Source organism: Phasianus colchicus, chromosome 2 (genome assembly GCF_987193195.1).
Source record: "Phasianus colchicus chromosome 2, bPhaCol1.hap1.1, whole genome shotgun sequence".
NCBI lineage: Eukaryota > Metazoa > Chordata > Aves > Galliformes > Phasianidae > Phasianus > Phasianus colchicus.
The window spans coordinates 23,175,587-23,189,470 of NC_143437.1; the positions used below are offsets into that span (position 1 = coordinate 23,175,587).

The window sequence follows — 13,884 nt, forward strand, 5'->3', positions numbered from 1 at the left end:
ACAGAACCTGCGCCATGCACTTAAACTACAGCTGGCTGGAATATTATATGCCTGAAGGCAACATTTCTAAGTTCAAAGGTAACCATTTGAGTTTTTGTAAAGAAAATTAGTCGTACAGTGTATTTGATTTAGTATACTGCTACACAGTCCAGTTTCTAATTCAAATGTATTACAAATAACCTTAATTCCACCAACAGTATGCAGTTTCCTAGCGAGCTGAATGCTTACTAGTAAACATCAGTCCTCTGGGCCAGGTCTAGAAGACAGAGGTCAGAACTTCTGTAAGTTAATATTTTTCAAGGCACTCTAAAGACTTCCTATTACCTACCCAATGTAAATTGTTTACAGCCTGCTCTGAAGAGGAACTCCCCTGCAGTACTCTGGCCATGCCTGTAAACTGATAAAAAACCTTTCCCTGGAAACCTCCCCTGCTGAACCTCTCCATAATATTTTATTGTCTTCGATCCTATGTGTATGCACAGGGATCCTTTCTGGTAAAAACGCAGGCAATAAATAATGCTGCACAAGGAGAGGTCTATGTGCTGAACCATATTAGGAGTGATTGTAGTGTTTTGTAGTTCTTGCTGTAGGATTACAAGGGTAAAGGGAGCCTTCTAATGCTGCTCCAAATGCCAGCACACACTGACCTGCAAAGCTGTCACACAGAATTTGCATGTGATTTCAGACACCTCGGTATGACCTGGCTAGATTTTCTTTCTTATAATCATGGGGCCTTAAATATATATATTTTTAAGTGAGTTTTAAAAAATGAGGAAAACCTAGGCTGCACAATGAGGTATTGAGAACCATGTGTTCCATGGTACAGAAAGATACGTTACGATTCTTATCTTTGGGAGACTGTGAAAAAATAGTTCTTTGTCCTCAGACTCATTAAAAAGTTATTTAATAAAGAACTTGAAACCATTATCAATATTTACAAAAGAAATGCTTGAGAGCTGAGTTATGTGTTTTGAAATTCACAGAAGGCTCAGTGCATTGAAGCAACAATATACGTGATAGGAAGTATAGCTGACATTTTCTAAATATAAAAACCAGATGATGGAAGGTTTAATTTCTATGAATTGGAGCAGTAGCTGAGAGCCTGCTAATCTCCCAGGAATATTTTCAGCCTATCAGGGTGCTCAAAGAATATAAAACGGTCAGCATTTCTGGAAAAGATCGTCCTAGATTCAAATGGGGCTCCAGACTTTGACCTAGATTTGAGGACTAAAACATTTTTAGAAGTTCTTTTTCCCATATAACAATGTGTTCTTGAAAATTTTCAGGATGAATGGAGAGTATAAAGGAGTATTTTATGAATGATGGAGTGTTGTATTAAACAATTATCTTTTCTACTTTGTAAACAATGCTGCCAACTTTACTGGCTATTACTCAGCTATTAAGATTTAGAGAAAGACTACAATAAAAAGCATCCTGCAAACTATAATCACATCTGACTGTGGATGCACCCATAAAGCATCCACAAAATGCTGGGAGAGGAGCACCTCCACAGAGGGCCATAGCCATTCACAACCTCTCTAAACACGTGTGCCCCAAATTCAGCTACTTAGCAGTGTCTGGAACCTGAAAAGTCCTCCAAAATCCTTTCAACCCTTAACTGAGAGATGCATGAATCCTGCTGGCATGTCAGCCTCTGCCAGCAAAGTGTCTCTGTTTCATTTATTGGTATCAGTGTTCTGCTTGGACCAGTGTCTGACTACAAATTCTCTTATACAGCAGCTGGTAAACAAACAAACAAACAAAAAACACTGCAGTAGGAATAATTTCATAATTTCCATGTAATAAGGATAGGGACCAATCTTAGTAGGTGTGATGGAAGGGATCCATGTGTGAATACAGTTGCTTCCTGACAGAGTACTGCAGCAAGAGGAGAGGGCCAAGGGATGAACTCTGGTTTTAAGATTTGGGTATGGGAATCCCCTGCATCACAAGTTTCAATCCTAGCCTTCAGGATGCACAGTGAGATAGCAGTACAGAACCTCTGCTGCTTCACTCTGCCCAGTGATATCTTCAAGTCTGAATCCCAAGTGCAGAAATATCTATCCCTTGTCAACCATAAGAGATGGCTTTCTTTTGCTCTTTATTCTTGCTGATGACGTTAAGCAGCTCTTCTCTCAGCCTGATGGCTGTCTTGAGCCTCTTCTGTACGCAGTTCCTGCTCCTGGAATGCCCAGGTTCTTGTGGTGCATAACATGAAGACACAAACTGTAGAGTGACATGACACTGAGAACTTGGCTGTCGAAGTGCCAAGGTGTCTTTTGTACATATGTAGCCCCAAGTCTTGCTCATGCAAGTACCACTCAAAAATAAGGGATCAGTGCTGAAGAATGGAATCAGGACTAGAAATACTAAGCACTGTGTTAGGGTGGTGGTAACCAGTATAGCCTAGGGCAGGAGCTCTGCACAAGCACACTGATTCTGTAGCACATATGTACTCAATATTACTGCAGGAGTATTTATGTCTGAGTACTCTTATCCAGCATCCAATTGCACTCACAAATACACAGTTATCAAAGTAGTTATAAGAGATGTGCATCCACATGACGTGAAAATCCTAACTTATTTTTCAGTGCAGATCTGAAAGTACTTTTATTTTTCAGTGCAGATCCAAAAGTACTTTTAAGCACTCTGTCTTTGGCAGTTGTTTTATATACATTTTGCAGTGTTGATGCCCTTTCTGCTGTGAGTATCCTTCACAGCTCTTGCTGTCATAACTATACATTTCCTACACTATAGCAACAGTCAATTGAAAAATATTAAGACTAAAGACTAAAAAAAAACCTCACATATTTATTTTCTCATGTTTAATTACATTCCAGAGACTTCATGCTTCAGGAGATGTGAAAAATATCTAGCTGGAATGGAGAGATGGCAACAAGGTCACCAAATGGATGCAGCCAGATGCAAAGGGCAGAAGCCCTACCACTGAGTGCAGAAGTTTCTGACATGGTGAGGTACTCAGTCAATATGCTAAGGCCAATCTTTGAGCAGCAGTTGGTTGAGCTGTGTAATCCATACAGCTGGAAACTGCCTGCATATCACAGTGAATATGCGCAGAGGAGGCTGCTGCTATATTTGTGTCCCATGTGTTTGCTTTGATTTGATTTTGTGTTTGGGTGGGAAAGGGAAAGAGGAAATACTCTGACATTTTCACATGCCTTTATTTTTTACTGACTCTTAGAAACAATTCAAACACCTTGTCTATTCAAATGAGAGGCTGTCAGATGTCCCCATGTCTTGCCTATCCACAATCTTGGGTATTCTCACAGAAAGTATCACATAATTCCCTCTGTACTCAACACTGGTGAGGCCACACCTTGAACACTGTGTTCAGTTTTGGGCCCTTCACTGGAAAAAAAGATGTTGAGGCTCTGGAGCATGTTCACAGAAGGGCAACTAAGCTGGTAAGGGAGTAAAGTGGCCTTATGAGGAGTGGCTGAAGGAGCTGGGATCATTTAGTCTGGAGAAGAGGAGGTTCAGGGGAGACTCTATCACTCTCTACAACTACCTCAGGGGAGGTTGTGGTGAGGTGGGAGTTGGCATCTCCTCCCACATAACTAGCAATAGGACAAGAGATTATGACCTCAAGTTGCACCAGGGGAAATTCAGGTTGGATGCTAGGAAAAATTTCTTCTCTGAAAGAGTTTTTAGGTGCTGGAACTGCTGCCCAGGGAGGTGGTAGAGTCACTGTCCCTGGAAGAAGAAGAAATGTTTAAATGTTGTAAGAAATGTTTAGATGGTTTAGTATTTAGGGGAAATATTGGTGGTAGGTGGATGGTGAAACTGATGATCTTGGCAGTTTTTTCCAACCTTGGTGATTCTATGATTCTGTGAGTCTATAATGACATTCCCATCTCTGACAAAAACTACTGCAGTTATCATAGAATCACAGAATCATGGAATGGCTTGGGTTGGAAGGGACTTCAAAGATAATTTTGTTCCAATCCCCTGCCACTGGAAGGGCTGCCAACCCTGCCAGCATCCTTGGAAGCTGGTTGATACCAAAAGCAAAGGAAGAAATTGCATATCCAGGTCGTCTTTTTTGCCATGTCTTTGAAAATCGGTTGCTAGCAAGAAGCCATCTTCTCTGCACAAAATACTCAGCTTCTCTGCCTGTCTACTGCTCCATGCTGGTGAAAAAGCAAGAGTCAGACAACCTCCTCCTGTACCTCTCCAGTCTGGCCCTTGCATTTTTGTCCTGATTTGAATCCAAAATAGTTTAGGCCATCCAAAAAAACTATCACTTCTGCGAAAGATTTTATGTCCTGGATAAAGATAAATGTCAGTATCTTCTAAAACCACAGATATAAAAGCTCGCAGATCCTAAAGCTCAAAGTTTATGGAAACAGAGGATTAAAATCAAAACACTGGTGGTGGTTAATTACACCCGGATTAACAAAATGACAGCTTTTGCTAATTATCCTTGGGAATGGGAGGAAATGAATCAGCTCTGCCCTGCTGGAAGTGGCTCAGGACAATGGTTGCTGTGGGCCTCAGAATCTGGAGGATGAGGCTGGGACTGAGGAGCTGCTGATTTATCTGCTGGCGGGTGAAAAGAGCAGCAGCAATGGCCAATGGAAGAGCTGGGGGAGGAAGGGTTTCGAGGCCCATGGCAAGGGTTGGTGCTGGAGAGTCTCTGTGATGTCAGTAGAGCCATCCAGGAGCCTGGAGAGGTCAGCAATAAACCAGAGCCCGAGCAGTTCCTCCCCCTGCACCAGGGCAGTAAGGCAGGCAGAGGGCAGCCACTTCAAGGGAAACTCCGGGGCTCTGCCTCCTGCAGAGGTCAGGTCCTGATGTGTTGGTCTTCATGAGTACTGCAGCATACCCAGAGCCATGGGCTGTCCCAGACTCTGGCCCATTTGCATTATTCAAAAAAGTTCCCAAAGTTTTTCTTTGAATAATGCTTTTGGAGAAAATCAAAGGTGATAATGGTAAAATCCACAAATTCTAAACCAGCAATACCAAGCTGTTCAGTGGCCTTCGTGGTTGCATTATTGCACACTGTGCTCATACATATTGCACTGTGGCCTGAACATCTTGTTTCCCATAATAATTCAATGCAGTGAACCATGGACAAAGAGAAAGGATCTTTTCCTCCCCAGCCCTTGGCAGAATTGCTGGTTGCACATGCTGCAGGGCTAATGAAGCTGTTCCTTCACTTCTGAGCAGGTTCTCATTTGATATCAGTTCATAAAGCTCCACAAATGAAGCCTGCTCATACCCAGAGCCCATTCCCCTGCACTTAAGTATTAGGTTACAGTTTATTAGGCAGAATGGATATTATGTGCGTTGTTTTTAATTTTATATGGCTTTTCATTTTAGATTTATCCAGAGAAGCTAGGATACCCCATCCATGGAAGCGCTCAAGGTCAGGTTCATGGGGCCCTGGGCAGCCTGAGCTGTTGGGGGCAGCCCATCTCATGACAGGGAGATGGAATTGAATGGACTTTGAGGTCCCTTCCAACCCAAATCATTCTGTGAGTAAGAAATAATTTAAAAAAAGAAAAAAATAAAAAGAAAAAAGAAAAGAAAAGAAAAGAAAAGAAAAGAAAAGAAAAGAAAAGAAAAGAAAAGAAAAGAAAAGAAAAGAAAAGAAAAGAAAAGAGTAAGAATCCGAAGAGTGTTCACAAGCCATGTAGAGCTTGGATTCTTAGTTTGAACTGCAAGGGTGAGGCAAAGCACTGGGATTCACTGGCAGGAATGTGGTCTGAGAGGAAGCAGCCCTTGGACTGCCCCCTGGGCACTGCAGGACTGAAGCCAGGGCTCTTCCCACTTGCACCAGGGCTTTCTCCTTCCTCTAGGTGTGAGGCCTTCCAATTTCCCCTGTTAGCAGGGCCACAGTGAGCTGTATTTACACCCACCAATTGCAACAGGGACCTGACTGTGAGTGAGGGGCATTTCCAATGTCATGTAGATCATCAGATGAAAGAGGGGATTTAAAAACAATTTATTTTGTGGCTGGCACTTCAAAATACTTCACAAGTCATATCAAGAGGATTTTTAAAAATCTTTCTTTATGAGTTGCTTTCTTTTCCAGAACAGTATCCTTGGAAATGACCCGCTGGTTAAAAACAAAGCAATAATAAATCCCTGCGAAAAACAGTGCTCTGAGTTTCCATGAATGTCATTACCTTCAAAAGCCATCACAGCCTGTGCTGTGTTAGGGTGGCACTGCGGAGAAGACAGTGGTTGGAAAGGAGGGCTGGCAACAATGAAGTTACACAGAGATACCATCAGATTATGTCCAGGGTAAGTATGTTTGTCTGTGTACTAGGCTGGAACAAATAGCCTACAGTGTGGATTCAGGGATTCCCCACTTTGCAAACATCACGCCACTGAGGAGTAGCAAGGCAGAGCCACACCGCAAAAGCAAAGTCAGTGGGAAGAAAAACCTCATAGCAAAGAGCCCACTGAATCATAGAATAGCTTGGTTTGGAAAGGACCTCAAAGATCATCCAGTCCCACCCCCAACCATGGTCAGGGCTGTGCCCTCTCCCTTCCCACCCCCGCTCCAGCTCAGGATGCCCAGGGCCCCATTCAACCTGGTTTTATCTATCTCCAGTGATGGGGACTACAGCTTCACTGGGCAGTAGTGACAGTGCCTCAGCTCAGTGGTTATAGCTCAGACACATTTACCCCGTGTAGCACTGGGGGAGGGGACTATTTACACACAGCTACTCGCATCCTGGCTGTGCCGGGAGGTGCCAGACTGCTTCTTACAGAGCTTACATAGACCACGTGCACTGGGGGCTTGCTGCCATGTTGCTCTCATCAGAGCAAACACGTAATGCTTAAAGTATCTGTGAGAGGTGACCGAGAGCTTTTGGCATGTCCTCAGGGAAGAATAAGCCATGGGGAACTCACACTGGCTTTTCTAAACATTTGCTGGAGAAGTTCTCAGATATATTATTCACAGGCTGGTAGAGGGAGTTCAGCCTCTTGGCACTGCAGACTGTGGGAGCTGGGCAGCCCATGGGAGGAGCGAGGAAGCAGCTGAGCCATGCAAACCTCTGCCTGTGCCCTGCTTATCGACCTTCACCCTTGTACAGCTGTGGGATGGTGCCAGCGTAACAGGGGGAGCAGGAGGGCTGCTGCAGGTTCTGAGGGCACCTTCCACGCTGAGCTCTTACTTCTGCACAGGGTCCTGCTGTGTTATTAAATTCTTTTGGAGCTGTTCTGACCTAAGCTAACTGCTTTTCTATTGACACTTCAGTCTTCACCCCGACATTATTAATACAGGATTAAGCAATGTTGGTCTGCGTCCCGATCTCTAGAGCACCTCATTATTAATCTCTTTCCCTACCGGAATTGGCCATTTATTCCATCTCTATTTATAAGCGGATTTTAATTCTGTGGTTACCAAGTTTCCTTAACAGTTTCTTGTATGGGTGTTTATCAAAAGGTTTTTGAATGTTCAAATAAATTATATCCTTTGGTTGTCCTTTCCCCACTATTTTACTAAAGCTTAAAAGTGTAAAGGTCTAACTGGCAGGATTTAGTCCTAAAGTAGCTGTGCTACTTCTTGCCTTTGCTTGAGACTTGGTATTTCCCTGCAGTCTATAAAACGTTTAGAGCAGCAGCACTCTGAATCTTGTGGCTTGAAGCAGCACCAAATATGTTGTCGATGCTTAATTAAAAATAAGAGTGAACGTAATGTATCTGTGACATTTTCAACTACTTCCTTGCAATGAAGTTAAGCCAATAATGTACCACTTCCATGAGCTCGCTCTGTCTGTGTAAATATTTACAGGGTCTTTATCGCTGCGGTACCAGATTTCCCTGTGCAGGAGCAGAGTTATCCTTGCAACACCTCTGTGATATGGGCAGGCTTTCATCCCAACTGACTGATGGAGAGTCGGGGCATGCTGACATCTGGCACATAAAAATCAATGCTGTGTTTTGAGAACGCAGGACGGGAGATAAAGCACCTTCCCCCACTTACAGATGCTGCATTCACAAAAAAAAAAAAAAATTTAAAAAATGCAAGAATCATCACAATTCATAAACGCAATCACAAACAGGCACAGTGCCCCCAGCGTCTCTTCCCAAGCTCTTTAAAGCCAGAACTTATTTTTCCTTTTGGAAAAAATGCAAAGCGCCGCAGGTAGAGCCCAAGCTTTTCCTTTTTGCAGACTGTCTGCGCTCGCAAGTTTTTGCTGGCTCTGCTAGTGACCATTTATTTTGGACTCACACCACACACTTCAGGTTTCATTCTGCATTTTTGCTGTAGCCAGAACTAATACAATTGGCCGCATCTCAGCTTGCTTCAAATAGACAAGGGAGTGGGTTTCCTGAGAGAAAAGGAAGAAACAACATTAAAGAAAAAAGAGAAAGAGCTTGTTTAAAAAGTACTATAAAGATTTTGCCATGTAAGAACGCTCTCTAAAGACTACGAAACCTACATGTTCAAGGGATTGGAGTCTGACAAGGCAGAGGATGATGGAGAGTTTGCCTGTGCAGAAGCCCGCACCCAAAGGCACAGCCCTGGGTGTTCAAGGGATCTCGGGCCTCCTGGCTCAGGCTTTCCAAAAAAAAAAAAAAAAAAGCTCCACTTCCACACAAACAGCCAGAACAGGTGGCCAGGAATTCAAAAGATTATGAAGTCCTTTCAAAAAACATTAACTCCTAAGTGCCAAAGAGGAGCAGTGCAAGTACACAAATCTTCTGGAAAAACCAGTGACCCTGCAGGAGCTCTGACAGATCCCAGCTCCCACAGACACATTTCCAGCTGTGTTTTTTAAGTGAGGACCTGAAGCTGCCCACGCTTGGAATTCATGGAATCGTTAAGGTTGGTAAAGACCTCTATGATCATCTGGTGACAGCAGCGGGGTCCAGGGGAATGGCATATAGCTGCTTCAGGGGAGGAGCAGCTGGGGGTTAGGGAAAGGTTCTGCACCACAGGGCAGTGGGCATGGAACAGCCTGCCCAGGGCAGTGGGCACAGCCCTGAGCTGCCGGAGTTCAAGAGTGCTTGGACATTGCCGACAGACATAGGGTTTGATTTCCGGGTGTTCCTGCGTGCAGGGGTTGGACTCAGTGATTCCTGTGGGTCTATATTCTGTGATTCTATGATTCTACAACCTAGTCCAGTCATCATCCCGCCCCCATACCTCAGTGCCACATCTCCACAGTTCCTGAACACCTCCAGGGACGGTGACTCCACCACCTCCCTGGGCAGATTGTGCCAGTGCATCACTGCTATTTTTGAGAAGAAATGTTTCCTAGTATCCAACCTGAAATACGGGATTCGGGGTTTTGGGGCCTGGAGCCAAAATCTCTGGGGTGGATCAATGGGGAGTCACTTGAAAGCTGGTGTGAGAACAAGAACAGCAGCGCTCTGCTTGGCAGTCGCCGGGCCGGGTTGGGGACCTAAGTAAAGCTCACGTGGAAAGATGCGCTTCTGCCCTCGCCGCCTCTGCAGCGCTTCACGTTTCCCAGCGCCGCTGCCAACCTGAAAGCCCCGCGCCCAGTGCCGCCGGGCGAGGGATGCTCTCGGCGTTGCGTCCTGCGGGGCCACGGGGCCACGGGGGGAGCGGTGGGGCAGAAGGAAGCCCCGGGCCGGCTCCGTTGGGGAGCAGCGCGGCCCTGCGGGCTGTTTGCTGTCGGCCGCAGCTCGTTGTTGACTTTGCCCGGTAGCTGTGTTTACAGAACCGCGTTGGTTTTGCTGGCAGCGCGCTGTAGCGAGGCCGCAGCCCCTTTCGCCGTGCCGCCCGCCCGCCTCGCCGCCCTAATCAGCGGCAGGCCTCGGGCGCGGGGTAATTAAAACCATGGAGGGGCTCTCTGGCGTTTGAAATCTGCCTCTCGACATCAAAGGGCTCCGCACAAGTCGTCCTCCAGAGGTCGGCTCCCATATCTAAATGAGCGATGTATTTCATGGTATCTGTCGGGAGGGATATAATGAAGAAAAGCGGCTAGGAGATGGGACGCGATGGGAAAAGCAGGTGGGCCGCTTTCATCTGCGGCGAAGCATCTGTTTTGCGGTCGGGGCTCTCCGCTGCCGTGCACCGCGCATACGAGGCGGGCGCGGAGCTTCCGCGGACGCGCAGCCCCCGGCGCCGGGCTGCACCGTGCCTCTAAACACGATTGTTCCACTTCATCCCGTCCCCGACTTTGCAGAGCTGGCTGGTACCGAACCGGCCCTAAATCCCCATCCGACCACAGAAGGCTGCAAGCGTGCAACGTCTCTGGACAGAAACATCGGGGAATGGGGGGAGCGCGCGGCTCCGGGGCTACAGAGCGATCCCCCGGGCGGAGCCCCCCCACGCAGCAGCGGGGAGGCTTTATTGGAGGCGGTGATTACGCGCCCCGCTCTGTTTATGGGGTGATTACGGCCCCGCGGGGCCGGAGGCTGAGCCGCCCCGAGCTCCCGGGAGAGCCGTGGCTGATTTCTTTCATTTTTATTTATGTGTGTGCCATGTGTATTGCCCCGATGGCCGTCCCTCTCCCTCCTTGGAAGCGATTTCCAGCTGCCATTGTGGTGAACTTTGCCTCGCCGGCCTCTTAGCGGCTTTCCTCCCGCTGATGGGCTCTCCTTTGTGGCAGCGGTTCAGGCTGATTGTGCTTGTTAATTAGTTGCTAACAGCGTCGTAATGTGGCCTTGATGGATAACCGTGTCATTAGCGCTCCCCCCGGCGATTCGCACCTCCGGCAGCGCGAGGGCTGCGATTAACAGCTCCATCCCGAGCGTGTGACACGTTCCCCGCGGTACCGCTTCCCCACGGCCACGCGTGTCCCTCGGGGCCGTGGCACATCCCGGGCAGCTCCCGCGTTCCCCCGACGGCGGCGCCCCAGCCCCGGCCCCGCCGGAGAGAGAGCGCGAGGCCGCGGTTCCCGTCGGCGGGTGGGGGGGGGGGGAAGGACGCCGCCCGGCAGCTGCGCTGCGCTCCGCCCCGCCCCGCCCCGCGCCCTCCCCGCCGGGGGGCTCGGCCGAGCCTGGGAGATGTAGTCCCGTTCCCGGGCCAGGCGGCGGCCGGCGGGGCTGCTCCGGGGGACTACGTTTCCCAGGCCCCCCTGCTGCTCGGCCGGAGGGCCGGGTGTCAATCAGGGCGCGTCAGCGGAGGGAGCGACCCGGGGATCCCCCCCGCCCCCCCGCCCTCCTCCGCTCCCGCTAATAATAAGTGCCGGAGAGCCGAGGAGCGGGGAGGCAAGTGTCATGCGGGTGCGCCGTAAGGGGCCGAGGTCCGGCTGAGCGCCCGGCCCCGCTCCACCGCCGGCGCAGCCTCGGGAAAAGCGGGGAGAGCCGAAACGAGCCCTGCGGCCGGTTCCCGGGGAAGGGGCGAGCACGGGAGCGAGGGGGCGATGAGGCGCAGGAAGACGGCGGTGGCGGCCGCCTGCTGCCTCGCCCTGCTGCTGGGCACCCTGCTCAACGTGCTCTTCGTGCCCGGCTCCGAGCTCCCCCCTCCGCCGCCGCCGCCCCGCGACGGGGCCCCCCCGTCCCCGCCCGGCGCCCCCCTGGAGCCGCCGGAGGAGGAGGGCGGCGGCGGGCGAGCCGCGTTGGCGCGGCAGCTCCGCGAGCGCTACGAGGAGGTGCTGCGCTACCGGCAGCCGCGGGCGGCAGGGGTGCGCCGGGCGGTGCGGCCGCGGGAGCGGCGCCTGATGGACCTGGCGCCGGCGCGCACCTCGGCCGAGCAGCAGCAGCAGCCGCGGGGCCGGGCGGCGGCGGAGCGAGGCCGGGCCTCGGCCGAGCTGGGGCTGGAGCCGCCGCCGCTGGGCTGCCGCGAGCTGCGCGCCGCCGGCGGCGTGCAGTACCTGGGCTCGGGCTACACCAAGGCCGTCTACAAAGCGGTGCTTAACCGCTCTCTGGCCGTGGCGCTGAAGGCGGTGGATTTCGGAGGGCACGACGTCGCCCGCTGCGTGCGGCAGTTCGCGGCTCTGGCCGACTGCTACCGCCTGGCCGCCTACAAGATCGTCAAGGAGATGGTGCTGCTGCAGCGGCTGCGCCACGCCAACGTCCTGCAGGTAGGAGCCGGCGGCGGGGCTGTCCCCGACGTGAGCCGGGAGCGGGGTAACAACGGGGGGCTACGGCCGGGAGGGCGCTGCCCGCGGTTCGGACGGCGGCGCGGGGCTGGCGGAGGGCTCGGGTCCGGGAGAGACCCTCCGGAACGCGTCGTGCGGGTGTAGACAGCCCCGAAGGCTGCGCCACAGGGCGTCGACGCGGCTCCGAATGGGTTCGTTCCGATGGCAGTGCCGATATTTCGAATAACGCGAACGTTCCGGAAGAGTAAAAACGGAAAGCGGAGGAGATGGTGTCACGATAGGCGGCTTTTGAGCTGAATCGAGGAGTTTTGTATTTCTTCTCCGGCAACAGCAGGAGTGGCAGTCAGGCCCCCGCGGTCACAGCTCTGGAGTTGAACGTTCCGCTTAACGAGCGGGCAGCTGCGATTCATCTGCAGGAAAATAGGAATTGAGCCTTCCTCCTTCCTTTCAATTTCTATTATCTTTCCTCGTGAGCGAACCGCAAAGAGCTGCCATTCCGGTAACGATGTGCCTCGCTCTTTTGGTTTCCGATGGAACGCACCGGGTGCAGTAATTACCGGCAGAGCCGACAGTGGGATATAAGCACGTCCCGTGCCGGGGAGGGAAGGAGGGCTTGGGTCCGGAAACCTCTCGGCCGCTCCTCGGGCGTCGGGGGAAGAAGCGCGGCCCCGCGGCTGGACGAACCCTCGTGAGGGTGATCTCAGTGCCGCCCCGTTTAAAAATAGCGCGCTGCTAAATCAGGACCATCTTTTCGGTTTCGTGACGGTTTTGTCATCGCGTTTTGTTTTGGTTGTACCCCGGCTCTGCCAGCCGGAGGAAGCGCACCGGGAGTCCCTTGGAATCCCTGACTTTCTCCGTGGGGACGTTTCGCACCGGAGAGGTACAGGGACGGCCGGGGAAGTGCCGCTCCGCTCGGTGGTGCAACACCCCAGGGGGAGGCTTGCAGCCTCACCCGACGGCCGCGTCAGGGCACGGCGGGGCTGGGAATGGGGCTTCGATGGCAGCCGGGAGCCCCGGTAAACGGGGGGGGATAGGAACGGGCGACCAACGGCAAACCGACGATGCCCCTAAAATCTGAAAGGGGACGGGATCCTTTGGCCTCCGTGCTGGAACTCTCCGTGTTTTCAGTGGAAGCCGGCCCAGGGCGGTATTTGGGCTTAGAAATCACTGTCCGAGTATTGCGGCCGAGGGAGAGGAAACGGATTCGAAAGCCAAACCGTCTCCTCCCCTCTTCTCTGGCCTTTGACAGCCGCTTCCATTTCATCCACGGCAGCCGCGCTCCCGCACTTCGCATCCGTCGAACGCATCGTTCCGTTCTGGGGCTGCCTGTCCTCCTGGCAGGAGGGGGACCGGGGCTACCCCTCGCTTTCCCGTTGACACCTGTTTGTGGTTGGGGCGGCTTGGAGTGAGGAGGTGGCATTGGTGGGGCTGGAAATGAAGTTCGGTGTAGGTTTCGTCCTAAGGAAGGGGGTTTTCCTGTAAATCTCGGGCAGCTGACAGCTTGAAGTGTAGTTTGTAAGATAACAGACTTGTTCTTTACTGTCTCAGCAGTTCCCATTCGGGCCTGTCTCTTGTCAAAATCAGCATTTATTTATTTATTTTAGCCTTCCTTTAAAAATACTCCTTTACTGTACGATAAAGGGATAGAGGGGAAAGAGCTCTTTCAGAGCGCACCCTGCCCTCAGACCAGCGTTCTGATACATCCGCCGTCGCGCCTTCCGCCGGGGCAGGAGCCAGATGGGTCGGCTCCGGTAGATGCGGCCATTCGGCGCTGTTATAGGAACGTGGAAAAGCGGAGAGAGGAGAGCAGGTCGTCCTACTGCCGGGCTGCTCTGCTGCCGCGCTCCCATCCCCTGGGCCGGGCAGGTGCAGGCAGCGCTGCGGGTGG

The 13,884-nt window shown here is 51.2% G+C and overlaps 1 protein-coding gene and 1 long non-coding RNA gene across 4 annotated transcripts in view; both read left to right on the forward strand.

Annotated features, from left to right (window-relative positions):
• Positions 1-8,256, forward strand: part of LOC149918892 (uncharacterized) — a 131,047-nt gene extending 122,791 nt beyond the window's left edge. Inside the window, exons 2-4 of the long non-coding RNA XR_016464634.1 lie at positions 2,841-2,970; positions 6,059-6,270; positions 7,772-8,256. This is a non-coding gene — a long non-coding RNA (uncharacterized LOC149918892). The remainder of the gene's footprint in view (positions 1-2,840; positions 2,971-6,058; positions 6,271-7,771) is intronic.
• A 2,729-nt stretch (positions 8,257-10,985) lies between these two features.
• The window catches only part of PKDCC (protein kinase domain containing, cytoplasmic), a 33,816-nt gene continuing 30,917 nt past the window's right edge, over positions 10,986-13,884 (forward strand). For 2 of the 3 annotated variants that reach the window (XM_031595074.2, XM_090135127.1), the window contains exon 1: positions 10,987-11,978. In XM_031595074.2, the coding sequence (XP_031450934.2) occupies positions 11,319-11,978 (660 nt within the window). In that variant the 5' untranslated portion in view covers positions 10,987-11,318. Of the gene's footprint in view, positions 11,979-13,884 lie in introns of all 3 variants that reach the window. The other variant, XM_090135126.1, reaches the window with a different exon arrangement.